Source organism: Struthio camelus, chromosome 13 (assembly GCF_040807025.1).
Source record: "Struthio camelus isolate bStrCam1 chromosome 13, bStrCam1.hap1, whole genome shotgun sequence".
Classification (NCBI taxonomy): Eukaryota; Metazoa; Chordata; class Aves; order Struthioniformes; family Struthionidae; genus Struthio; species Struthio camelus.
This window is the reverse complement of record NC_090954.1, coordinates 7,159,352-7,185,945: the sequence shown is the minus strand read 5'-3', so window position 1 is coordinate 7,185,945 and position 26,594 is coordinate 7,159,352. Positions and strand designations below refer to the sequence as shown.

General features: G+C 56.4%; 1 protein-coding gene across 5 annotated transcripts in view; it reads left to right on the top strand.

Moving 5' to 3' along the window:
- FLT4 (fms related receptor tyrosine kinase 4) overlaps window positions 1-26,594 on the top strand; it is a 62,051-nt gene that overhangs the window by 18,802 nt on the left and 16,655 nt on the right. For 3 of the 5 annotated variants that reach the window (XM_068959725.1, XM_068959724.1, XM_068959726.1), the window contains exons 2-13: window positions 4,590-4,686; window positions 10,688-10,962; window positions 15,338-15,450; window positions 16,362-16,524; window positions 16,846-16,985; window positions 17,629-17,797; window positions 18,267-18,384; window positions 19,034-19,185; window positions 19,950-20,112; window positions 21,982-22,126; window positions 24,876-24,984; window positions 26,034-26,393. In XM_068959725.1, the coding sequence (XP_068815826.1) occupies window positions 4,590-4,686; window positions 10,688-10,962; window positions 15,338-15,450; window positions 16,362-16,524; window positions 16,846-16,985; window positions 17,629-17,797; window positions 18,267-18,384; window positions 19,034-19,185; window positions 19,950-20,112; window positions 21,982-22,126; window positions 24,876-24,984; window positions 26,034-26,393 (2,004 nt within the window). The remainder of the gene's footprint in view (window positions 1-4,589; window positions 4,687-10,687; window positions 10,963-15,337; window positions 15,451-16,361; window positions 16,525-16,845; window positions 16,986-17,628; window positions 17,798-18,266; window positions 18,385-19,033; window positions 19,186-19,949; window positions 20,113-21,981; window positions 22,127-24,875; window positions 24,985-26,033; window positions 26,394-26,594) is intronic. The other 2 variants (XM_068959728.1, XM_068959727.1) reach the window with 1 other exon arrangement.

Sequence of the window (26,594 nt, the reverse complement as noted above, 5' to 3'; positions counted from 1 at the left end):
GCGAGGGGGAGTCGCTCCGGGTGGGAACCTCAGCCCAGGAGGTGGGAAGTTGGCCCGGCTTTGCCTCCGTCACACGGACTTCCCGTTCGTCCGCGGGCCGCTGCCGACCGCAGGCTCCCCCGCGCCCGACCCCGGGGCAGTTAGTTATTACCAGTGCAGGACGGGTGGGTAAGAGGCAACTGGAGCAGAGGGGGAAAGATCGCACCCGCTCCTGCCGGGGTTAGCTCCTGGGGGGCAAGGGGAATCACCCACCTGGGGTCTCGCTAGCAAACGCCGCTAATTCTGACCAGCCCGGCCTGGCAATGCGGAGGAGAGGCGTGCGAGGAGGGCAGAGCAAGACATCCTCTCCGTCGCCCCCGTGCCAGCTATTTCCCCTCCTCTGCGTGGAGAAGGGTCGCTCAGAGCTGTCGCCCCTCTGCACGGGAAGGGGGTGAATTTAGGGGGCTCCTTCCTGGAGCCTGGGTCTGGGCAGCGGGGACTCTGCTACGAATCTGCCGGAAATCCCGTTGGTACGAAGCGTTCTCCCAGTCTGCAGGTCCTGCCTCGGTTTGCAGGCATGCCGCTGACGGGCACAGCAAAGCGGGGGGGACAGGGGCAGTAGCGGGGTCGGGGCAGCTCTTTGCTGGGGGAAAAGGATGCTAGAGACGCCGGCAGCAGCCCGGAGCCGGCCGAGGGCCGGGCCGTCCCCGGGGGGACGCCCTGGGGCGGTTAACACTTTGCGCGCGACGAGCGCCGCTTCCCGTCCGGGTGCGCAGGACTCTCTGGCTGCACGCTCCGGGACAGCCCTGCTGCGCTGAGAGGACCCCCCCCTCCCCGGCTGCGATTTGGGGAGCGCAAGGGGGTGGGACGGGGTGAGGAGAGAAGGAGTCAGTCGCCGGCAGCGGGGAGAAGGCCCTCGGCACAGCCGGGCCCCTTTCAGAGCGGCGCGCTGGCGGGGAGGTGAAGGCTGGGAAAACGGCAGGGAAAGACGCTTGCCCCAAAACAGACAAGGCGTGAGCGGCTGTGGGATCCGGCGTCCTCTCCCCACATCCCATCCATCCAGCCCTGTTTATTTTAATATCCCGCTGCCAACTTGCTTGGAAACCATCTTGAAAAAACAAAGCGCGTGGGGGGCTGCCGCATGCCTTTTTAATTACAGGAACGCGCTCTCTGCGCCCGGGTGCGATTTGGGGCACGTAGGGATGTTTGCGCCGCGGTGGCCGCGCTCCCTCCTCCTCCTCCTCCCCCGCCGGCGTGCGGCGTGTGCCTGAGCACTCGTTACACGTGTGGTGACGCGCTGGGCAGAGCGAGCTCTGCTTGGGGGGCCGAGAAGACGAAGTGCGGCCCGGGCTGGCGGTGGGGAAGGAGGGACGGGGGGCACGTGAGACGCTCCAGGCTCTTGAGGCGTCTCCCTCGCACCTCAGAGGTTTGCCGGAGACGCAAACCATCCGTGCGTCGCTCGGCGCCACCATGGGCGCTTGGGGGCGTCGGGCCGGGCCGGGCGTCAGCCGTGGCGCGGGGCGGCGAGGGAAGAGGCAGTGGCGGAGGAGCAGGGAGATGGAGAGCGTTTTGGGGCGGGGGGGAAGGAAGGCGGCGGTCTCGTGGAGCTGGATCGGCGCGAGGGCCGGCCCCGCGCCGGGCGTCCCCAGCCCCGCGCCGCCTTTCGGCGGGAGCGTTGCGGCGGGAGCGTTTGTTCCTTTTTCCTGTTGTACCGGCGGGCGGCCGCGGACAGGATACATCTGCAGGAATCCCACAACCCGCACAGGCCGCGCTTGGTTCTTCCCCTCCGCCCCCCAGCGCCGTTCGCTCACGGCACGTGAAGGGAGGCCGCGGGTTGTTTCTGCCGCTGTCCCGCTCCCCCAGGCCCGCGTCCGGCCTCGCGGTTGCAGCGAAGTGGCTACTACGAGCCCTCGGTCCCGTTTCCCCCAGGGCAGGAGCCGGGGAAAGTCCATCAGGCCCACTGGGGCCCCCGTCTTCTTTTTGCAGCAGCGCCAAGATCGCCGTGCCGGGGATTTGGGGGGATTAGCTTTGTTTTCCCTGCCCGAGGCGCCGGCCGGGTGGGAGAGGGCCCCCGGCCCCGTAGCAGGCCCCTGTCTGCGCCCTCGCTCCGGGCTCGGCGCGGCGGCGGTGCCGGCGAGGCCTCTGGACATCTGCCCGGGCGCCGGGCTTGGCAGGCCCTGGCCGCATGGAGAGCCATGTTCGCACCGGGATAAATATGTCCGGCGTTAATAGGAAACGCAGCTGAGCCCTGAGATTCCACCCCCGCCTCTGTTATTTTTTTTTTTAAATAAACGTTGTGACATTTTTCAGGGATTTTACCAAAAATGCGTTCAATTAATGTTCACAGCCGCGGGGCACGTATTTCATATGGCATCCGGCGTCTCCCTCGGTCGGCTCCGAGAGGTGGGTCGGGGCGGATGGGAAGGAGCTTCGCCGCCCCCCTGGCCCCGCTCTTTCTGCCCCTCTTCTCCCCGCTCGCCCCCTTCCCGGCTGCGCCCCGCGTGACGCTCTCAGGGACGAGGGCCCGGAGCAGATGACGAAGACCTGTTTGTTTAATTACGCCCGACTCCTATTGTTGTTGACTCATTGTTTACGTGCGGGTGGAAGCAGCAAGTCTCCAGGAGGGGCCCGCGCGGCGGCGGTGGCGGCCATGGCGATGGCAATGGCGGCGTGGGGCCCGCGCGCCGCCGGGGCAGGCGGAGGTGGGCCGGGGAGGCCCTGCGGCGGCGGCACGAGGGAGGAAAGCCCCGGCCTCCCCCGCGGCCGGCAGGAAGAGGAAAAAGGGGACGGGACGCGGAGGACGTCAGTGGGACGGAGCGGCGAGCGGGCCCCACGGCGGCCGTGGGGCAGCGTGCGGCGGCCGCCCCCGGATCCGCTCCGAGGCGGGAAGGAAGTGGAAAACAATTAGGGAGAACAGGGCCGCCGTGCCAGGGGTGCTTCTCGGCACGTCCCTCAGGGGCCGGCCCCCACCTCGTCCACCGCGGCCTCCTTCATCGGTTTGTCCAGAGGGCGGCCAGACCCCGGGGATCCTGAAATCCCACTTGGTCCCTTCTGCTTTCTCGCGCCACCCTCGAACGACGTCAGAGCGGGAGCACTCGCCCGTCCGAACAGGGCTGTTGGCTCCGGCCGTCGGGAGCCCCTGGCCGGCCGCCCTCTCCGTTGGGTGGCAGGGGATGCATCGCATCTCTCTCCCAAATGAATTTTTCTGGTGAAGCCAGGTTTGGGGCCTTCCCACGGAGAAAATATTCGCGGCGTGGCTCTGCCGCGGGGAGTCTCGGCAGCCCGCTGTTTTCCAGCCGCTGTTGTCAAGGAGAGACATGAATAAGGTGTTTCTGCTGCCAGTTCTTGTGAAACCTGGACAAACATAATGTCCTTGGGACCTCGCCCTCTCTGTCAGATTTTTTGAAATTGATAAATGGGTTTAAATGTTTTTAGGGAAGGAGACAGACATATGCGAACATACAACGTGGCTGCAAAAAACACATATTTCCTTAGAAAATCAAGCTAGGAACATATTTCTGCATTCTTTTCTCCCTTAGCGTTTAGCATCTACCTGAGTCACATTTTCACATTTCACAGGGTTTTTGTTTTTTTTTTTTTTTCTTCTATTTCTGGTTTGCTTGCTTGCTTTTGCAGTCACTGAGGCTTCTCTTTTTAATTATCTCATGTCTCCAGAAGCTGCAGTTTTAAGATAAAGATCATACAATAATGACAGTCAGCAACACTGCGTTAATGAAAAACAACGGGTACGTCCCTGAGAGTAACCGGTACTTCGAGATGTTTTGTCCATGAGGATCCCAGCGTGTCTTACGTGCTGGAGACACAAGCACACTAAAAGTGGGACTCTCCCAGACAAAAGCTGGGAGAAGTGAATGACAATGTGTTTATCTGCCTGTCTTGTGAGCCTGGATAGTTTCCCTCCTGGCATTTTTCTTCAGCCACTGTGCAAAGGGAAGGGGGTTGCTATAAGCTCCAAGGGTCCGGTCCCCTTTGGGCGACCGCCCATACACAAGAGAGTCCAGCAGTAGGAGGACGCTCGCTCAGTGAACATGAGAGTCTGCTGGCTCCTGAGAGTGTCTCTGCACAAATGCAAGAGTTTTGCGTTTGTTATACCTGCACAGATGGATTTTTACTCCCTTGATTACAGTAAAATTACACACGTATAGAGGAATCTCCTGCCAGACTCTCCCCTGCTAGCAGATAAGATCATTTCAGAGCAGTAGACCAAATAAGCTCAACCTGAGCCACTTTGTGAGGAATGGCCACACCTGAACTTCCTGATTTCTGGTCTTCCAATTTTTTTTCTAGCTAGAAAAATGTACACTAGTCCATCTGCCTGACCTCCAGGGGCTGTCTGGCCCCAGCCTTACGAATTATTGCTGAAGAGCTGCTCACTAGAGCCGAAAGGGCCGCAAATGAGTCATTTTTGTCCCAGCAAGTCGGCGTCAAACTAACTTGTAGGAGCAGACTCCTGCAACACTTTTACAAGATGTTTCCTTCGGCAAGTTTTGCCCTTCTCCAGACTCGAGGTGCCCAGCTAGCTCAGCCCACGTTGTTGGGCCCACACTAGCAGGCATCCGCATCATCCCCTCTCTCCTTCCTCTCTGCAGATCTGGTGAGCAGCTATTCCATGACCCCCCCTACTCTTAGCATCACCGAAGAGGAGCACATCATCAATTCTGGGGACATACTGACCATCACCTGCAGGTAAGGCATCAGCCAGGGTAGCTTTGCCCAGACTGCTTTTACCTGGTAAGTATTGGAGAATCAGGCAAGGAGAGCCCATCAGGGGAGACCTTAGCTCCAGGACAGCTGCACATTAGGATAGCTGGTTACAAATCTACCACATTAACTAAGTGTGAATTCATCTAATTAATTAATTGAAAAAAGCTGGAAAAGTCTCTAAGGAGATGGTGATAACCTCTGCTGTAGTCTTACAGGCAAAAAGAAGAGGGAGAAACATTTGCCTGATCTGACAGGGTCTTTGTAATTTTTTTTTTTTTTTTTTTTTTTTAGGGAAATTGGCTTCCTAAGTCTCCTTGTCTTTTTCTCATGTTGCTTGTTCTTGCTTCATCAAGGGCTGTTAGTGTTGCTAGTATGATAGTTCTGGTTTTCTCAGCCTGGCTGGTCATTTGGGGATGTGGAGAAATAGTGATCAGAAAAGGAAAGGCTGTAGCCAGCGGTGGCTGTGAGAGGCTGAGAGGTTTTCTAGGAAGCTGGGGTTTGATGCTCTGCTTTGCACAAATAGGGGTGAGCAGAAACCCCGGATAGGTCCAGTGAATAACTGTGAGAGGAGTGGAGGAATCGCCTGGTCTTTTAAAGACTGTGGGTCTGAGAAGAGGGTATCTAAACTGATTTGTAAAGCCAAGTGCTCCAGTCTGGGGTGTGTTCTCTGTCGTACCCTCATCTTGGAAAAACTAGGGAATTGAGCAATGCTTTCCCATTAAATCTAGGGGTGTTCCTCCAGCAGTTTAAAGTGGATTTATGCCTAGGATCTGAGTTCCAGTATCCAGGGGGATATCCATTCAGTATGGGGCTCAAATGGGTATTTTTCAGTATAGTAGGAAACCATGAAGCAACAACTGCAAATGTTTGGCTGGCACTGGGTTTATGTCTTGTGTAGCTTTTCTTGGAATAGACTGCATTGCTCTCACTTTGTGAATCAGTTCATAGCCAGCAGACAGGGATAGAGAAGAGGTTGTTGATGGCTGTACTGAACTGACTTCACTTGGTCTTAGAAGCTAAGCAATTGTGGGTTTGTTCATATGATGATCTGAGGAGCCATGGTGTGTGCTAGACCACAGGAAATGCATGAGCCGGAGGACTCTGGTCAGTCCTATAGTTGCTGCAGGAGCATAAAGGAGGAGGAGGGAGTTCAGGGACTCCAGTGCTCTGCTGTGGCGATTCCCTCTGCAGAGGGACACAGGACCTGATGCGCTCTGAAATCTTCATAGGAGAGACTCAACAGAATTATTCTAAACAAGCTTACAATCACACCACTATCTTTCTCAGCAGCGGCACAGGGAGCGACACAAGAAGTGGTTTAAAGAGCGTGGGAGAGGCTTGCACTGCCCGTGCCTGCACTGCGCTCTACGCAGGTGCTAGGGGACTGTCAAGCCAGCAGCCTCTGCCTTGGGGAGGCTGCAGCAGCACAGGCAAGTTGCCCGCTGCCCTGGAGTCCCCAGACCACCTGGCAGCCAGTTCCCCGTTCCTGCTGCAGAGCCACAGTTTGTCTTTCAAGCTCACTAGGGTGAGCATGCCAGCATGGACATGGCAGAGGTAAAGGTGGAACATCTTTACCCAAGGCTCCCAGGTGCTGTGCGGGAGAGCTTGCCAGCCAAAGAACAGGAACACCATCTGCAAACACCACTGCAGCCCCTGAACCCTCCTTGAGGTTACAGTGCTCTGTCCACATGCTGCCTGGCTGCCCGCTGCCACTGTACCTCGCTACCCTAGATGTGCTCTTCTGGGATTGTTCAGTGTTCTTCAGACCACCCGCAACTAGCCAAGTACCTCTGGAGCGTCTTTTCAGCACCTCCGGCATGGCTCAGAGGTTCTCCTTCTTTCTCTGTGCTCTCAAGCTTATGTTTCTCTAATGTCTCGAGGAGAGAATTTTGCCCCGGGACCCTAGTAGTTCATTTGAACGAAAAGTAAATCTTCTGTGGTCCCTAGATCTCTGATTACACCCAGCTGCATCTCCAACCTCTTCTCTGGACCATGGCCCACCCTGGGAAGACCTGGCTTGAGTTAATGGGAGCTGAAGGGAAAAACATGCAGACCACCAAGAGAAAAGGCAAAGGAGAGGTGGTGGGGCGGGGCAGGGCAGAATCGACTGTGAAATCAAATCCAGGGTCCAGGGCTCCCTGCTGAGCATCATGTTGGAGATGGCTTCAGTTTGACCCTGCTCTTCCCTTGAGAACTCTGTCCTCTGGCTGCTCTTTGAGCTGCCCTGGAGCCAGTAGTACAGACCTGCTCGAAGCAGTGCTGCCGCAGGAAGCTGAGCCCAAAACCCCCGACGTGAGACTCCCTGGAGACCTTTCAAACTTCACCCGCCAAGTGTGGGACTCCCGCAGCCAGCTGCGCTCTCAGGCTCCCCGACAGCCAGGGCTGGATCTCCCACGTGTGCAGCGCTGCAGCTCCTGTCTTGCTCTGCTGTCCATCCAGCCTTGTTGATGATCAGAGCCCGTGCCAGGCTGTGGAATAAGAGATGCTTCTGGCACACAGGAGCTGGGCATGCTCAATGGAGAGCCAAAGACATAGCACAGCCATGAACCACCCAGTGCTGGGTCTCTGCTTTTGCAAATAGCTGGACATACAGGCAGGTTCCTATGTCACCCAACATATTGAGTCCTGGAGAGGTCCAAAGAGGGACCTACATGAAGCATTCCCCAAAATATGGATCAGGCTGGAGCTGGCTGAGAGCCTCAGTGATGTTTTGATCTAAATGTGTGGCAGAGCAGGGAGAAGGGGCTGACGCCCCCATGCACAGTGCATCTTTTACTAGCTCCCATCCTGAAAAGGAAGGAAAGAATACTGTGGATCTCTGCATTCATGCCCTCGGCAGCCTGTGCCGGAGGGGAAGTGGAGAGCTTGTGCTGTTCTGGCTCATGAATATTGGAGCAGAGCCCACATGAGCTGACTGCACAACAGCAGAAACCTTCAAAGGGGAGGACGTGGACCTGGCTGTGCCAACCAGGCTCCAGCCATCCTGTTCTGCAGGTGCTGGGCACTGAGGTGGAGAGGCGGGCGTCATCCAGCGTGGCATTTAGAAAGGAAAGGGCAAGGTTGTCCTTTACTGCTCAATGACTTGTTAATAGTGCTGATTTGCAGATGCTTGCGGCTGCACAAGCCCTGTTCTGGCAGAAAGGAAGTATTTGACCCCAGAGCTCTCTTGGCTGCTGAGGAGGAAATGAGTGCTGTAGCGGGGCCTAAAGAACTGAAGGACAAGGTAAAGCCCCCGCACAGCTACTCTGGGCAGCATCCAGGGACACACTGTAGTACCCCGCTGCATTTTCCTACACCACATGTGACTGCACCAAACATCCTCCTGGTGCTGGGGAGGGATCTGTCTTATCCCAGCCAAGCCATAAAGCCACAGACGGCTTAACCCGTCATATCATGCTTGGGAGCTTCAAAGAGGATTGAAGAAAAGTGGTGCCAATTGCCCTGTCTCCCTTGAAGAGCATCTGTCCTGAGAAGCTTTAGGAAAACAGCTGTGGAGAAGCCTATGGTGCATCTGTTTCCATTTGGCATCAACAGGCTCCATTGCCCAGCGAAATACTACCACTGAGCTGAAAGAAAACAACTTGGGAACGGATCTCGAAGGTGACAGATAGGAGGAAGGGAACCACCCAAAACTGCTGCCTGGACTTTTTCCCAAATACAAAGAGTAGATCTGGAGATAAATCCGAGACAGCATGGCCTGCTTTCATCTCTGCCTTCTTCTGGTCCCTTTAACGCACCAACGGCGCTAACTTGTGTCCAAGTTAGAATTGAGTCCCTCCTGTGTCCATGCTGAATTTGGTTGAGCACTGCATGATGTAGGGAACACCTTAGTTAAGAGCTGCCCATGGGCTGGTCATCAGGTCTGTTTATGTTGGCCCATCTCTGAGCCGTGTTTATATAAATACGTGTCACTCAGCTACTGCTAGCCTTGATGGTTAGTAAAACAAGTGGATCTGATAATGCGTGAAAATCCCAGTGGGTAAACAAACAGAAAGCGGAAACGCTGGAGACTCGTACAATTACCCTGTTCCACATGGAATGCTGAAAACGCCTGCACAAATGCAAGGGGCTTTGGGGCTCTCCTGCGCGGCTGGGGCCCTCGGCTCTGGTTCAAGAGAGGGGCCGGCCATGGTCTGCACCCTGTGCAGCGGGGCCATGGGCACAGCGGCAAAGGGCATGAGCAGAGGCCACTGCGTGATCGGTTTGGCGATGAGATTTACTAATGCTTTCCGCGTACATGCATACGATGGGAACAACTGAAAATCCAAGAGTCCTCTTTTTATTAAAGTGTTCGTGAGACTATGATCCTTTGAAAAAGCCCCCTGTGACTCATGGAGACAAGCTGCCAGAGCTGCTGTTTTAGTCCTGCCTCGGGCACTGGCGGGATTTTTAGTGCATGCAGACAAGCGAGGCAGGTCAGAGGGGCTGCGTGGTTGTCCTCAGGGACACGTCACCGCTGCAGAGCCCTTGTGGCTGGTGATGCAGGAGGAGCATAGTGCAGAGCCTCCAAGCTCATCCACACGAGCTCAGTGGCAAGCCGGAGGAGCTGGAAGAGAGCGAAATCTGCAGGAAGGCAAATCGTCTGCTAAAGACAAACACAAAGGGGCAGGTCTTCCCCCCGCGCTTGGACAGAAATCCTGTCCTCGCTGTGTCTGAGCAGATCTTTCATTGTGCCCTGCGATGGCACCTTATCTCACTTCCTCCTCGCTGTCCCCAGCTATCTGTGACAGTTGTGGCCTGGCTGCGCTTAAAATCGTCTGCCCATCAAGCTGCCCTGGCAGTCCCCTGCCAGAGGCACTGCTTATGCCAACATGCATATGAGATGTGCTGCCGTCTTTTGCGATGTCTTCTTTTTTTCCATTTCTGTTTTTGTACATTCTTAAGTGACTTTCAGCTATGCTGGCAAACTTTCAGATGTGGACTAGGCCCTTCTCTGAAAGGGGCTCTGATTTCACAGAGGGAAACTTTCAGCATGGAATAAAAGCTTGTTTTATTTGTAGTAAACAAGTGCGGTTATTTCAAGCTATGATAGAGCGTGTGCGTACATGTGCATAGGCGAGTCTCCAGCTCTGGAGATCCTCAGCTATATATAAATGCACACGTGCACGCTCCGTCTGGAGGGTTCTTCCAGTTCCTGGGCTTTTCTGCCTGCGAGGCCGGGGATGAGGCTCTGCAGTCGCCCTCCGTCGGAGGGATACGTGCAGCTCAGCGGAGACAGGGACGTGTGGCGGTCCCAGGCTGGCTAGGGGAGCGTGCTGGGGCTTGGGGGGACCGTACAGGGCAGGTGGCTGTCTGCCAGCCCCCTCCCTCCGCAGCAGGGAAGGAAACGCAGCCGGCAGCTAGACAGAAGGCGATCAGCTGAGCCTCCTCTTGTTTTCTCCTTGCTCTCCTTTTTCTCTGACTCCCTCCTGCTTTTCTCTTTTCCTTTCCAGTTCACTCTCCTTCCATCATTCTCCTTCCCACTCCATTCATCACACCGAGAGCCCCAGCCAGCAGCTGCACAGAGCCAAGGACGCTTGTCACACCCATGTGTTTTCTTAATAACTATGAACACCTTTAACAATGAGAGGGAATGGAGAATAAATGGATCCTTTCCCTCATAGCCCTGGATGGCTCCCCATCCTGGCATCAGGACTGGTGGGACAAAGTCATGGGAAGGAAAGACCTGCCCTTGAGCAGACTGATGTCTTATAGCCTCGCATCCCCCGGGAGCTGGCCCAGGCAAGGGGACAAGCCCTCCGCTTGCCTGGCAAGTGCTGAATCAGTGAGGCTGGTGGACATATCCTCGTGCCTGTTTTCTTCCATGGAGCAGGGCTCTTCCTCCATACCGTGGTCTAAAGCGGTGGTGGTTTGGGGCACGTGCAGACACATGCAGAGCTGCACGGGACAGTGGGAGGAGAGCGGAGGGCCCGTCAAACCCCCAGCATGCCAGGCAGACCACCCTGCCTGGCCCGCAGCTAACTCTTCCTGTTCCCATGCCTAGAGGCCAGCACCCCTTGGAGTGGTCGTGGCCCGGGGGCAAGGTGGACCCCGCCGGGAAGGAGAAGGAGACCGAGTCCGCAGCCTCGGCAGCCCCCAGCAGCGGCCGGGCAATCCGGGAAGACGACTGCGAGGGGACCGGCACGAAGCCGTACTGCAAAGTCCTGGTGCTGACGGAGACCCAGGCGAACGACACGGGTTACTACCGCTGCTACTACAAGTACATCGATGCCAAAATCGAGGGCACCACGGCGGTCAGCGCCTACGTGTTTGTCAGAGGTAAGAGCCCTCTGGCGGTGCACGCCTTCGGGCTGCGGGAGCTCAGGGGCAGCCTACGCACCGGCGTAAAATCAGAAAGATTAAAAAGCCCGACGTGCCCCCGGCTTCCCAGAACAGCAGGGCAGAGCGGAGCCACCGCGGGCTCGGGGAGGGGGCCACGGGTCAGCTCCCCACCCTGCGAGGGAATCAATATTCGTCCTTTTCTGGGGGATCGCAGCAGCGCCCGGGATTCAATTACCTCCCAGCCCGGGGGCATTGCTGCAGCCGGGCTGGAATGCAGGAATGTAAGGAGCGAGAGCCAGGCCTTGGAGATGCTCGACCGCTAAAAAAACACCAGAGTTAGTCTCTGGGCAGCTGGGGGCTCTCAGAGGTGTTAGTGGCGGAGAGGGGATAGGGACAATAACGCTCCGTAAAGCGCTGGACTGAGGGAGAGGAGGAGCGCTGCACACCTGCCACGGCAGCCCCATGTACCTCCGCTCCACGCTGTCTGAGCAGGGGCTGCCCAAGCAGGCAGGGCTGTGCGGTGTGGTTTTGAGGAGATGGGCTGTCCGCCAGGTCTGGAGCCTGGACCTCTGCTCAGCAAAAGGCTGCGGAGCCGCAGGGCCGATGCTGCATTTCCCCATGCCCCAGGGGCTCCTCCTTCACCATCTCCCCCACCACCTTGCTAGCAGCTCACTGGAGCAAGATAAATGAGCGCTGTCCCCTGGAAACAGTTAGCTGAGCTATTTCTCTTTCCACTACCATTTATTGGTTGGTGCAGTTGTCACGAGCCAGGCAGGTCATGACACACAAGACACATTTTTCAGAAGTCCTAGGACAAAGCCAAATTTGCCTCTGCAACTATGCAGAGAAAAAAGCAGAGGCAAATCACAAAAAGCTGGGCAGCTGCTGGCAAGGAACTGGGGTTTGTGGTTGTTTGGGCAATTGCCTCATGTTCCCATGGGCTCTGCCGTCCATCAGTAAAACTGGACAGAGCTTCCCTGCACCCCACGCATGTCATGAGGAGACATCCCTGCATTGGAGATGGGCACTCAGACACTCTGCTCTTGAGGGCTGGGTCAAGATGGAAGCAGAGAGCTGCTCATGCACGTGGCTGAAAATGAGTACCACCTGCCCGGCTTATGTGCAGGGTATGCTTTTGCAGGAGCCTGATTTGTTTGTGGGTGTGGGTTTCCATTTGTTTTAATTTTGGCCTCCAAATCTCCCAGAACAGTCAGGCGTGGTGTGCGATCCAGCAAACGCTGCTGGGGGCTTTCTCTGCCCCCTTGGCCACCTCCTCTCCCCGCTGGCCTCATCTGCAGCTCACTAATGGCTCTGCTGTTTACCAGAAAGCAGCAAGTGCGCACATGCATTGTAGCTTTTGGGCAATAAATCTCACACTCGCGGGGTGTGCAGCACTTCCAGTGCCTGTGGACAGCATGCATGCCACAGATCCAACCAGCACCTCGCAGCACTGCAGTGCACATGGCTACGCAGCACATGTTCACGCTAATTCCAGTCAAGCTGTGCCCTCTTATGGCTATCAAACATCCAGGAAACCACAGAATCTGCCGGGACAGACTTTCGAGGGACGAGGAGGGACATGTCCAGGAAAACCCAGCCATGTGGTAATCATAGCCATTGCAGAATCTCTCGATAAAGCCCTGCCTGTTCCCGCGGAGCTGGGCTGCAATGTGAAGCTGTCCCTGGAGAGCTTGGGAGGGCTGATGTAAGTGTTGGGGATGTTCGGAGACAACATGATCAGACCACAGATTTAGCCATCAGCCTCATTTCTCATGTTAAGAGCTTGCTGGAATTGCCAGGAACAACATAGCTGTGCTTGGCTGGAAAAATGGGTTCCTCTATATTTTACCTGCAGCACAGCTCTCAAGTGAACTCTCCACACATATGTCTTATTTCCTGTTTGTGTGGTTAGGTGCGTTTTATTACCTCTATAGATAGCGCTATAAACATACAGAATACCTCGTCAGGGTGGAATAGGATATGTACGTCCCTCATCTCATAAAGCTTAGCGTATATTAATGAAGAAGATGCTAAATTATTCCCATCCGACCCATTAAAACAGCCTTACAGAAAATATGCAGTGTGGTCGGAGCGGGGAGTTAGTGCATGAATCACAAGCTCATTGGCAGCAAGGCCTGCCCAGTAAATCAGTTAGCTCTTGGCTGCCATGTGAGCCTGGAGGGGACCTCATGGTCTCTCACCTCTGGCAGTTGCGCCTTCTCCCTCTCGTGCGCCCGGGACTCAGGAAGGAAAGAGGAACGTGTTCATGCTCAGAAACGTATTTGTGATTTCAGAGGATAGCGATCCTGTGGCGGTGAAAAGCCACAGAAAATAAAGATAAGGCTTCTCTGGGCAGTCCATATTTTCATGAACAGCTGACCAACACGTTTCCTATGCATGGGTTTCTTTCCCTTAAGCTGTAGAAAAAAGTACTTGCCTCTGAGTAGGTCTTTGCGGCGTGACTATGACTGAAGCAACAGCTTTACGTACCAAAAATTAAAGGAATTCTCTAATGCACTTAACAATGTGAGCACTAGGTTGGATTGTGTTGGGTCCAATGTGATTTGAATAGCAGAATCCCCAAATGGGGATCATTGCTACCTTCATCTTTGACTTGTCATTTTAGATGGGCAGCTTTAGGGGTTTAGTAGAGAAAAGGGGTCTCAGGCCTGAGGCTGGACAAATGGTGCTCCTCACGCTACAGTCCCTTCAAATCGATGGTTTAACTGTGATCCAGGTGAAACAAGAGTAGCTGTTAAGGCTGCTGGGATCGTTCACTCTGAGTGCCAGCATATCAGAAGTCATAAGATTTCCCCCAGCAGCTCCCTTCTGCAGCCCCCCGTCTCCCAGCTGGGAGACCCACCACCTCCTTAAGGAGCCCCCTGGCCTGGGGATGGTTCCCGCGAACAAATCCAATCGTAGTCACGTACTGGGTGGACGTTTCCAGAGACATTACTCTCACAGAGCAAAGAGGCTGGCAGCAGCAGGCGTTGGAGACGCTACAGACCGGCCTCAATGGACAGCAGCCCGTGAAGCATGCATCCCTGTGGAAGTGGGCAGGCAGGGGACCAGTATTTCAGGAGAAATTCTCTATCAGTGATGTGCTGCCAGGGGAGGCCTCACAGCCCCACAGTTTGCTGTCTTTTCTTCCAGTTTTGTCTTTAGTCAACGTTGGTGGCTGCTCCTTTGTGCCTGGTGGGCTCTCCCTGTTTAGGAGTGTCCAAAGAGTAGAAAAGCCCTCAAACTGAAATACTAATTTTGAAGGAAAGCATTGCCAAGCAGTCAAGTGAGCAAATGCCTCAGAAGCAGCCCGCACGAGGAGCTGGAAGAGAAACCTCACCCAGGCTCTCTGGCTGACCATGGTTTGGGAGAGAAGTGGGTTTTGTGCCTTGGTCTCACCAGCTCTTTGCAGTGTATCTGGAGCTGGGAAAGGGGGGCCCTGCCGCCTGGTTAGCTCGACAGCTCTCTGGGGTCAGGTTATCTCTGGGTTCTGTGTGAACGGAGCCTGGCATGATGGGTCAGGACCACAGCAGAGCTCCTTCATATACTGCTGTCGACTCCCCTTGGCCGCGCAGCCCTGCAGGGGCTTGTCTCACTGGGCGCAGGCAGCACGCGGAGCGGGAAGGGGCAGCCCCTTCTGCCGGCGTTTGCTTCTGGGGGCTTGCTTCGCATGCCCGCGTGGAGGAGGTTTAGCACAGCGCCACTGGACTTGCTAAATCGCTTCAATGATTAATTCTGGGTGGTTTCGCTCTTCCTGTCAATATTTGCGCTTGCAGAAGTTGGGAGGCGGTGGGGTGGCAGCCCTGGAAATCTCGGCTCATCTGTTTATCAGCCGGCCAGGATCGCTGCAGGATGACATCTGCATACCATTGCGCTGCGGATCACTTCCTCCCCGCTGGAAGGTCGCGCTGCCGGCCGCCGCGCCGGGGCGGCACAGCCCCATGCCGCCCGATGACGTGGGGCCACGCGCAGGCACCAGCTGGGCAGAGGCTGAGCTCAAACGGAGACCGGCCGCTTGCAGAGGCCTGGGTCAAACCCGGGCAGAGACCTTGAGGGGGTGAAGCAGGGGGAGGCCGCTTCCAGCAGTGCCCGAATGGTGCAGATGTGCCGATCGCTCAGCTGACGCGATGTTCGGTGTGGAGGAGCCGGCCGGCCCAGGCGTCTGCCCCGGCTGCTCCCTTTGCATTCCCCAGCTCAGGGTGTCTCCACTGGCTATCGCAGACTAGGCCGTCCAGCTCAGCACCACTCCCTCTGGCAAGCTCGCGCTGTGTCAGTGAAAGCCAGAAAGCCTCATTTTCTTCTGGTTCCTCCCTCCTCACGGTTCTTCTCTTGCCTCTGTTCAGTTGTTCTTTTCTTCATGTCTCTTTCTCAGATTTCGAACAACCATTTATCAACAAGCCAGAGACCCTCCTCATCAGCAAGAAGGAGAACACTTGGGTACCATGCCTTGTCTCCATCCCCGATCTTAACGTCACGCTGATCTCGGTGAGAGCTCAGCTGCGCGAGGCTCTGGGCCAAGCTGCAGTGCATTTGTTGTGCATTTTTAATTGCCAGAGTGGAAGCGGGACAGGCACTGCCAGGAATGGAAAATGCATGGGATACATTTTCCATGGAAAGTACAAGCCACTGGCTTCCTTGTTTTATTTGCTGGTTGAAGCTGTGCTGTCCAGTTCCCTTGGGCAGACCCCGTGGGTTTCCTGCCAGCCTTGCTCCTGTTCCCTGGAGCTCTGCGAAACAAAACAAGACTTTATTTTAATCCCATTTCCCTGCAGCATCCCCTGTTTGCTCTGGTCTCTGTGATCTACAAATCCTCTAGGTGGTCGACATCTCCAGGAGGGAGGAGGCTGCAGCACAGGGGCTGATGGCTAAAAACAACTCTATTATCAGCATGCCTTTTTTTTCTTCTTCGTCTTCTTCTTCTTCTCTCTCTTTTTTTTTTTTTTTTTTTTTTTACAATGCAAATACATCCTTCCAGGATGAGAGGATGAGTGTTACTATTGTGCGAAGGCCTCCAGGGACACTCTGGGGGCCAGGGGCCTTTCCCTTGCCCGGGAAGAACACTATCCAAGGTCAGCTCTCATCCTATTGGGGCTTACATTTGGGACATCACCACTGGTTTCCTTAGCTATCACTATCAGTTTCCATTCCTGGAAGTCTCTGGCCCGTTCTGCAGACAGTGAGGCTCGTTATGCGGGACACGGCCGCTCAGGGCTGCAGGGGCAGCCACGATTCCTAGATGACAGACTCTGTGGGGAGGGCAGGAGGCCGGCATGGCACGATACTGCATCTTTTCTTCCCATAAAAGGGCCATGTTAGCTGGCATGAGGCCAGGAAGGGGTGGGGTGGTAATATTGTTACCTTCTCATCTCATTTGGCAAAATGTTGTGTTTTTCCAGCAAAATTCCCTCATCCACCCTGATGGGAAAAGCACTTTCTGGGACAACAAGAAGGGGGTGCAGGTACCCACGCACCTGATCAGGGACTCCTTGTTCGTCCAGTGCGAGACTGTCATTGACAAGAAGGTCTTCAAATCCAATTTCTTCATCATCCACATTGCGGGTGAGGATTTGGGAACATATATGGGGACAGTCTGGACAGCTCTGCAGTTCTTTCAGTGCTGTATCCTCAGGGTGTCTCACAGGGTTGTTATGGTCCTGGCCTAGCTCAGCAGACTCTGTGTCATGCTCGTATCTTCTCTGCTGTGTTTCAGGCTCAGATGCACCAAGCAGTAGCAGGCTGTACTCAGCCTCCTGTGACTGCACAGTCTGAGCTGCAGGTTCCCAGGTTGCTAATGTGATTTGTGCTGCTTTCCAATATCCAGATCTAGTTTCAAAGAGTTAATAGATCAGAAAGGTCTTTTTCTTGCCTCCTGTGCATCAGGGAGCGAGCTGTACGACATCCAGCTGTACCCCAAGAAAGCCATGGAGCTGCTAGTGGGAGAGAAGCTGGTTCTCAACTGCACAGTGTGGGCTGAGTTCAACTCTGGCGTCCGCTTCCAGTGGACTTACCCTGGCAAACAGGTACTGGCAAACAGAGCGGCTTGCTATGCACCGAATGTGTTCCATCTCTGAATTGTCCCCTCCAGGCCCTTTGCTGTTCCTCTTGCCATCGCGGCAGGGGTCTGCTTCATAAGCCCGATCATGCTGCGCCCTGGCCACCTCGTTCAAATGATCTCTCTTTGCCTCACGCAAAGAACCATCCTTTCCAAGGTGTTATCGCTCTGGGGCTCTCCAGGGCAAATACTGGCTTTATTTCCACCAGTGCAGATCCAGAGGAAACATCCTTGGCTTAAAAGGAGCTATTCCAACCTCACAGCCCTGGTTACCGAGAGCCTGAGTGGTTCCCTTCCCCACTACATCGTTGTCCTATGGTAGAGGCAGGCTGTTGTGAAACTTTGCAGAGGGGAGTTCCCTGAGGGCATCACTGCATTCAGCTACCTACAGGGCTTCCAGCCTGGTTACTGGCCTGTGGGTCAGAGCACAATCTGTGCTGAACTGTGACCCCAACCTTGGGCTGTCAGTCAGGGCAGGCGGAGTCACCTGCCTGGGTGTCTGGGGAGAGGTGAGCACTGGGCAGCGAGAAGCGCAGGCCTGAGGAGCCCATCCACGTGGCCTGCCTCTTCAACATGTCTTTCATCTCTTTCCATCTGCCATCTCCTGCCAGACGCAGCGGGCAGTGACGGAGCCTGAGCGCCGGTCCCTGCAGACACACACGGAGCTCTCCAGCATCCTCACCCTCCAGAACGTGAGCCAACAGGACCTGGGGAAGTACACGTGCACTGCCACCAATGGCGCCCAGATGCTGGAGGAGAGCACCGACGTTATCGTGCATGGTACGGCACCTTCTGCTCCCTCACAGCCGGTGTGAGAGCTGAGCCGGTGAGCAGAGCAATCCCCAGACCTCCTGGGAAGTGCTTGGCCCAAGGCAGAGTGCAGTATCTACCAGTGGCTCATGATGACGGGTCAGAGGGAGCTCTTTGGTTCCCAGCAGCCAGCCATGCCAGCCTGGCCGGCCCGCCTGGCCACCGCCTCCATCCCTTCTCCTCTCCTCCAGGGAGAGGGCCCTGCTGGGATCAGGGATGAGGAAGAGGTGCTGGAGGCTTTATGGGCAGAGAGGAGAAGAGGGGTTTCAGATATTTTGACTTCATTGTTGCTGCAGCAAAAGCCAATTTTGCCTGCGCTCCTGCAACACTTGAGCTGGCCTTGGCCCTCGCTATCTGGCCCTGCAGGGAGCAGCAGAACTTGGCGATAACATGTCCCTTTGTGCTTTCCTCTCCTCCATGCTTGGCTCTGCTTTTGCAGAAAAGCCCTTCATCAATGTGGAGTGGAGGAAGGGCCCCGTGATAGAAGCCACCGCAGGAGATGAAGCCGTGAAGCTGCCTGTGAAAGTTGTGGCTTATCCCCCACCAGACTTCCAGTGGTAACGCACCTTTCTTGGCCTGAGCCACCCCCTTTCCTCCTTCCCGCTGCCAGGGACGGAAGCCTAGCCTAGCCTCCCTTCTAGGTCCCGCTTGAGCCAAAGTGGTCCCAAACGTTGCCTTTTCCCACCTGTGGAGGGCTTGCCCACGTCCCCAGGGTGTTCCCCTATGGCTCTCAGGAGCACAGTTTGGGACAGGGGGAGGTGAGGTTTGGGAGAGAAGCTGCAAAGGTCCTGGCCTGGGTTTGCAGCTCTGCACTGTCTGAAGAGGCCGAGCAGGGTTCCCACGGCAGCTACCCTTCTCGCACCCCCGCAGGGGGCTCACGGAGGGAGAGGGCCGGGTTATGCACCCAGCAAGGGCAGCAGGGACCTGGGAGCTCTCAGCTCCCTCGCACCACAGCCAGGGCTTTGGTCAGGCACAGCAGCGCTCAAGGCAGAGATGCGACCTCTCCAAGCCCAAAGCATGTCCGTACAAGACAGCAAGCAGACCCATAGCCTGTATCCGGGAAGGCCTGGGAGTCCCTCCAGAGAGGTCCCCAGGGCTATCACAGGGCGGCCTGACCATGCTCTGGCAGGGACCAGCGAGCTCCTGCCCGGCTGCCGGTAGGACACTTCCTCCCTGTGGCTGCATTTTCTCTCTGCCTCCCCGCAGGTACAAGGACGGGAAGCTAATTCCCAAGCAATCTCAATCTTCAATGCAGATCAAGGATGTGTCGGAGCAGCACGCCGGGACATACACGCTGGTTCTGCGGAACAGGCTGGCGGGGCTGGAGAAGCGCATCAGCCTCCAGTTAATCGTCAATGGTAAGGGATGGGGCCAGGGCCGGGGGGAGCACGCTGAGCCCCCAGCCCCGGCCTTTGGGCTGCTCTGAGACCAGATCCCCTGTTGCCGTCCTAAAGCAGTTGGTACCTACATCTTCTCCCCTGTTGCTGAGGGATGCTCCATTTACATCTAGGCTGGTTCTTTGTGGCCTGGGTACTGGGGCACGGGACTGGGGCCGAGGACACTGAAGTTTTTGTTCCTTCTTTGGGCCAGCAATGCCTTTGCTCAGTGACTGTTTCCCAGCTGTAGTTGGGGCTGTTGCTGAGGGTGATCCAAACTGATGGGAACTTCAGGGCAGGGAAGCAGCAACATACATGGAGCCTGGAGCTGGAGCAGTTCTCTGGGTGCCCACCAGCTCCCAGGGAGTTTTTCCCTGATGGAAACTGGTCCCTGTCAAATGGGAACCAGTTGCCAGCACAAGAAGAGATGGAAGGGCACTGCTGCTTGGGGATTTGTCCCTGCAGGCTCTGTAGCCCTGTGCTGGGGGCTGGCAGGCAGTGCTTTGAGCCGTGCAGCATCCAGTGACCTCCTGCAGAGGAAGGAGAAATGACATCACTTGAATCTGCCTAAGTATAACCTCTTCTGCCTTGCATGGCCTGAGCTCCCCAGGAGCTGCCCTGAGAACCGTGGTGCTTTAGTGACCGGTCTCTCTGCAGATGGGCCCAGGGTGGGTTGCGCCTGGCCTGGGGAGACCCAGCAGGCGAGCTGGGGCTGGTCATGGACGCTGTTGCTCTGATGCTTGCAGTTCCTCCGCGCATCCATGAGAAGGAAGCTTCTTCCCCGAGCATCTACTCCCGGAGGAGCCCCCAGGCCCTTACCTGCACAGTCTATGGCATTCCGGCGCCAGAGGTGATCCAGTGGCAGTGGAGGCCATGGATGCCCTGTCGGATGTTCTCCCGACGCAGCCTGTAAGTGCCGTTTTTGCTGGCATCCACAGCCTGCCAGGCCGTCAGGAGAAAGGCTGTGGGCGTCTCTGCACTCTCCACAGTGCCAGGCGTCCTCTGAACTGTGGGGCCGTGGTACAGGGACCAGGGCAGCGTTTCTGGCCCCTTGTGACTGCGGCCCTGTCTCGGTTTTGCCCTCCCAGGCCCCATGTGGCAAGGTAGAGCAGAGCCCACCCGAGACACTTGCTGTGCTCTGGGTGGGATTTCTGCCCAGCCTGGCTGGTCCCTGACACCAAGCACCTCCACAGCTCTCTCTGCCTCCTCAGCCATCTGTTTTCGGCAGGGGATGTCGGTGGCCTGGCCACACCTCACAGCACCTGTAATGACACCGCTGACCGGGGGCAAAGCTCGTAGCCCCCTCGGGCTGCCCGTCAAGGGCTGAGTGTCATTATCGCCACTGCGCTGAAGCAGATTGCAGGGGAAGGTATCACAGCTCCTTGGCCAGCGCTGTCCCCAGTTCTGCCCTGAGATCCCACTGGTTTTTGGTCCTTCACCTTCTGCTGGCTGATGATGAAAGCAGAAGTGCTCGCAGGCAGGGGAAGGGAGCTGCTGCCTGCAGGGAAGAGTTACCGAGCCAGGGGGAAGTGCCGGATCTCCACCGGGCAGTTTGCCGGGGGAGCGTTTATGCAAGCAGCGCCAGGCAGGGAGGTAGGAAGGGCGCGTGCCCGCGGCCAGCGCGCCAGCCCGCTGCCTGCAGCCTGGGAAGCACCAGGCAGGGCTGCAGTGGCCTTTTACCTTTGCAGGAAGAGGAAAAAGGGATTCTGGGGGGTTACATCAGCACGGTGCCCGGAGGAGGCTGGCGCGTGCCGCCCCACGCTGGCCCTGGCCAAGCCGAGGCCACCAGAGCGCTCCCCGTCACATGCGAGCGTGCCGTGGCCCTGCCAGGAAGCAGTGGGGCCCATGAATTATGAGCACTGTCTCCCAAGGCCGCCGTGTTTCTGCCTTCCATAGCTCCAGAGGATGCAGGAGGCTTCTTTCGGGCTTCCTGTTGTTTACACAGCTCGCCGGCATGCTTGCCACGCCGAGCGCTTTGCCCGGCGCTGCCGGCACGTGCCCTCGCCCCCGCACTCCCCGCTCTGGGCGGCTCAGCTCCCCCCGCTTCCCTACCACTGCAAGCCCTCTCCCACCACAGCTTCCACCCCAGACCTTGGGCAGACCCTCCATGTCTCCCTGCTCCACCTGCATGTCCGAACCCCTCCCCCAGGCTACAGTGTCCCTGGTGGATTTGGGCTCTTCTCCCTGCTCACCTGCCCCAGCCCTGAAGAGGTGCCACCAAGCCCCTGTGAGATGTCAGCATCTCTACTTGGGGCTTTTCTCTCCCGTCTCCTGTGGGATCAGAGCCAGCAGGTGCCCCTGTGGGTGCTGCACCCTCTGCTCTCCAGGCCAGCCCCCAGCAAGGCTGTGAGATCTCTGACCCTCAGTCCCAGCATGGGTTTAAGGCCTCACTGCTGAGCAAACCAGCACTGAGAATTGCCCTGGGCACGCACGAGTGTTTTTCACTTCTGCTTTTCTCCATCCCTAGCAGAGAAGGATGAACCCACAGGTCTGGGGGTGAAGACCCTGCCTGGGACGCCAGTACCCATTCCCTGCCTCTGTTTTCACATCTAAAGATAAATACTCTCACTTATGGCATGGGGTGCTCACTGGTGTTTGCAGAGCACCCTCACAAAGCATCATAGGACCATATAGCCAGGAGATTCAGGCAATTTTGCAGGGTCGGAGAACAGGGGCGTCAGTTCTCAGACACAAAAGCTGTTTTTTGCTGGCTTGCTTCCCAGCTGACCCTCTCTCCGTCTCTCTCCTCTTTCTCCTTTTCCCTGGCTGATGGATTAGCAATAGCAGACACCGGGCAGCAAGGCGCCATCAGCGGGACCGGATGCCTGAGTGCAAGGACTGGAAAGATGTGTCGCAGCAGGATGCGGTCAATCCCATCGAGAGCATTGACACCTGGGTGGAGTTCGTGGAGGGACGGAACAAGGTGAGGCCGTGTCCCCAAGCCCATCCAGGAGGGGGGAACTGGAGACGGGAGCCCTCGGAGGGGTCTGTCATGATCGGCCAGCAAAAGCAGCCTGGAAACAAGCCCGGCAGAGACAGATCGGGCTTCACACCTCAGCTTCTAAAGTAAACCATTGCCTGGCCGTTCCCAGCTCTGGGGCTCTGCAGTACCAGGCAGCACCAGCCCCAGGGCAAGGGAGAGCTGTCGTCTTTGAGAAATTACCCTGCGCCCAGAGAGGCTCCTGCTGGTGCTGACTGCGGAGGAGGGCTCGTGCTGCTCTCCCTGCCCCGATTGCTGCTGGACACAGGCCACCCGGCCAGGGAGGGTGCAGGGGAGGCTTGTGCTCTGCTCCAGGGGCTCCCGTGGCCATTTCCAAAGGCTCCTGCTTGAGCCATTTCGGAGAGGCCAGTCAAACTCTGCAGAGCAGGCTGGGCTGCTTGGAAAGGGTCAACAGGAGCCACAGGCTGATCAGGAAATCTCTGGCCTCAGGAACATGTCTGGTTTTGGTGGGATATTTCATCTAGCTGCCCACATCCTGATGAGGTGAGGGTTGTGTGGAAATGCTGGCACCCATCCGCTGCAGGTATGCGAGCAAGAGCACGTGTGTGCCCCGCGGAGCCCGTCCCTCTGTCACAGCGCGTTTCCTCTTTGGAAGGAACATCTCTCCCTCGTTCCAGCGTGTGACCTGCGAACGCCCAGTCACCGCTTGCTGCCTGTTTCTTTCTGCCTCTCTCGTAGCCCCGAGCGTCAGCCCTGCGCCCTCTGCCACGGCGGGGTTCCTGTCCCCGGCTAGTGTCAGGCACTGGCCGCTCGCAGAGGGATGCAGAGCAAACAAATGGCCCCTCGTTTCCTAAAGTCAGTTCCTGTTTTCCTCCACACCTCCAAAGTCACTTCCCGTTCCACGGTCCTGGCCGGGAGGTCGTTGCTGTGCCAAAAGGGTGGCAGGGGCTGATGCTGCTGCTTCTGGAGCAGCCAAAGAGAGAGGCCGGGATCAGTATCCCTTGGGTAGGCGAGCAGGGCTGTCGGGAGCTCATGGATGGGGTGCCCTTGTGCCCCCCTCCAGGTGTGACTCTCATCTCTGTCTCATGGACTCTTTCCCTTTTTTCCCATTCTTCTTCTCTCTTCTCTTCCTCCTGTTCCTCAGCCATGTCGTTCTTGCTCCCTGTCTGCTTGAGTGTAACTGTCCTGGAGGTCCAGCTTGGACTGTGCAGCGCAAGGACATGCCAGAGCTCTGGGAGAAGAGAGATGTTCTACTTGCGGTAGCACGCTAAGCCCTCAAATCTCCTCTCTTCCTCTCCTTTCTGCCTATCTTCTCTTACCAGTTTCCTCTGGTTTCATTCTGGAAAGACTGGAATGAGCCACAGTGTGTGCAGTGCACAGCAACGCACCATGATCAGCGAGATGATGTCCGATGCAGAATCCCCAACTCAAACGTAACAGGGCTGATTAAAGTGAAAATCCCCAAGAAACAGGAAAGGCAGCGCACAAAAGCGCCAGCAGTAGGGTCAGTTCAGCGGTATTGAATATGCACTGAGTGAACAACTGTTCTTTCTGCTTAACATAACTTAATACATTGCTGCTTAGAATTGAAATGCATCCCAAAGCGTAAGGGATGAATAGTAAAGGCAAAGTAGGAACTCCCTGTAGGAGTTCCCCTGTAGGAACTCAATTTTTTGCATTTTAAATGTTGTCTCATTAGAGGGAATTTTGCATGTAATTACCTTGCCATTTAAACTTGGAGGGAGGAGGAGAAACCTGCACTTCAAACTGCAGATCTCCTCTAAGGGGAGCGCTTGTAACATGCTTGGCAGCTCACACGCGTGCAGCGTGAGCTGGGGAGGAGGAGGAGAGGAGCCGTGCTCCCCAGCTGCCTTTCCTGGCTTAGCCAGAGGCGACATCTCCTGGGGCTGCGCCTCCCAGGACAGCAGCCTGACTGTTTGCCTGATCTTACTCATGTCTTGCTGATGGAAGGAGGGAGGAGGAAGCTTTCAGGACTGTGCCTAAGTACACTTGGAATATAAAAGGGGAAGATGTCCATGGTGAAACGGTGGGAGCTGGGATGCTTTTTCAGGTCTGATTTCCACTTACAGATAAAAGAAGTGCTTGCACATCTCTAAGGCCCTATAAATCCTACTGAACTCTGCAGGCACTGAGCAGTCACTTAGCTGTGTAAGGGCAGTTTGCTGGCGGAGGGTGTCTGTGTCAGGCACAGCTCTGCTCTGCAAGGCGGCGAGGGGCTCCCCTCGCGTGTGCCCGATATCTGAGCAGAAGGAGGGAGAGGCAAGCTCTGAGCGCAGGCGCCGTGGGCAGTGGGGAATCCAGCCCTCTGTATCCTTTCCCTTTCTCCCCCCAGTTCTGAGGCTTGGCAGGAGCTTAGCTGTCCCTTGAGCCCTGAATCATCTTCAAGTGCCCCTTACCGTGCTCAGGGACCAGAGGGTCTTAGCAAGCAGGTTGCTCCAGAAGTCCCCGGAGAGGAATCCACACTGGCTGGGCTCTGTGAAAGGAGCAGAAATCAGGAACAACGCATTGCTGTTTCTAGAGCCAGCAGAGGAGGCTTGACATGCTCAGGGGGGTATTGAATAAGAGGCCATTTTCATAATCTTTCCTGGGTGCATCTATCCTCTGGGGCAGGGCTCGCTGTGTGCTTTGTTGTCTGCCGGAGGGCAGCGACAATCCTGCTTCTCTTTCTTCTCGCTCTTCTTAACTCGTTCTGATGCTCTTCCCCCATCAGACAGTGAGCAAACTGGCCATCCAGGAGGCCAACGTCTCCGTTATGTACAAGTGTATCGCCTCTAATAAAGTGGGTCGAGACGAGCGGCTGATCTACTTCTACGTGACCAGTAAGTACTGCAGAGTTGCCCTCCACCTTCGTCTGCCTAAACCCTAAACCTTAAGCAGGGCTCAGAGGGGCAGCAGGCAAGGAGGGCCACCCCAGAGCCCTGCAGAGCTGCAGAAGCCTCGAGCCCTGGCAGCAAGCTACATGGGCAGGCACTGGCAGGCAGGGCTGGTGGGACCTGGAGCTGCCTGGGCCTGGGCCCTGGAGCAGCCCTGGCAAGGTCCCGCTGGCCCAGGCAGCGCCACGGCTGGGGACATGCCTGGTCCGAGAGCATCCTCTAGTGGCACTGCCTGACCCACTCCCAGACAAGGGTCTTGCTGGCCCCGAGCAACCCCCTTCGCAGCAGGGCCCCCAGGGGGTTTTGGCGCAGGGAGGAAGCCCAGTTTGTAGAAGCTGGAGCCCAGCACTGTTGGCTGAAGTCACGGACCGTATGGGGTCATGCTGCCAAGCTTTCTGCCACCAGAACCCTGCACTGGTAGCAGCCCGTCCCTGTCTGCAGAGGACAGGGAGCCTGGCAGGGGCCCAGCAGGCTGCTAGGGCAGAGGCTTATCTTCAGGACTGCCTGCAGAGGCCCCAGCTCCCAGGGCTGCTTGCCCTCATAGGTAATACCCATGCTGTCAGCAGACCCCAGCCCTTGTGGAGGAAGGTGAATATCCACAATTGCTGCTCTGGTAATGCTCTGCATGTGCACCTGTCCAGCTCAGCTGTATGACTGTCTGCATGTGCAAACGTGTGCACAATTACTGACGGAAGAAATCCAGAACCCCGCGTGTGAGCTAAGAACAAGAAACAGCCAAATTCAGACCCTCCAACCTTGTTTCTTTTGTGACCCTATCTTAATTTGATCCTGGGACTTTGGCACATCTCCTAGCACCCCGCTGAGCGTGAGCTGTCAGTAGCTGGCAGTTTGCATGGGACAGCTCTGCTCTAGGATTTCCTTTGCCCTGGCTGAAGATAGGGGGTCTCACAGAACTGGGCCCAAGGAGACAATTTCATTCTATCTGGCAGCAGAGCCTAGAAGTTTCAGCCATGTCTTCATTTTCTTCCTGAAAGCCATTCCAGATGGGTTCGAGATTGAATCCCAGCCCTCAGAAGAGCCCATGGAGGGGCAGGACCTGCAGCTGAGCTGCAACGCAGACAACTACACCTATGAGAACCTGCAGTGGTATCGGCTGAACCTCTCCAAGCTCCACGATGAGGAGGGCAACCCCTTGGTGCTGGACTGCAAGAACGTCCACCACTACGCCACCAAAATGCAGGGGGAGCTGCGTTTCCAGCCAGACTCCAACGATGCGACCTTGCTGCTCACAATCCCCAACATCTCCCTGGGCGAGGAGGGAGACTACGTGTGTGAGGTGCAGAACCGGAAGACCCGGGAGAAGCACTGCCACAAGAAATACATCTCTGTGCAGGGTGAGGGTCTGCAGGCAAGGCAGGGGTGATGGAGGAGAGAGGGGTGCTCTTGCTGCTGTCAGCTTCCCCAGCCATCCTCGAGGGAAGCTGTACATGCAAGATAAAGTCAAGGTGACAAAGGCAGGGCGCCCAGTTCCCAGGACAGCCACCAGCAGGGGTTAGGGACCCAAAGCTCCCTAGGAGCACAGCTATTCTAATTAA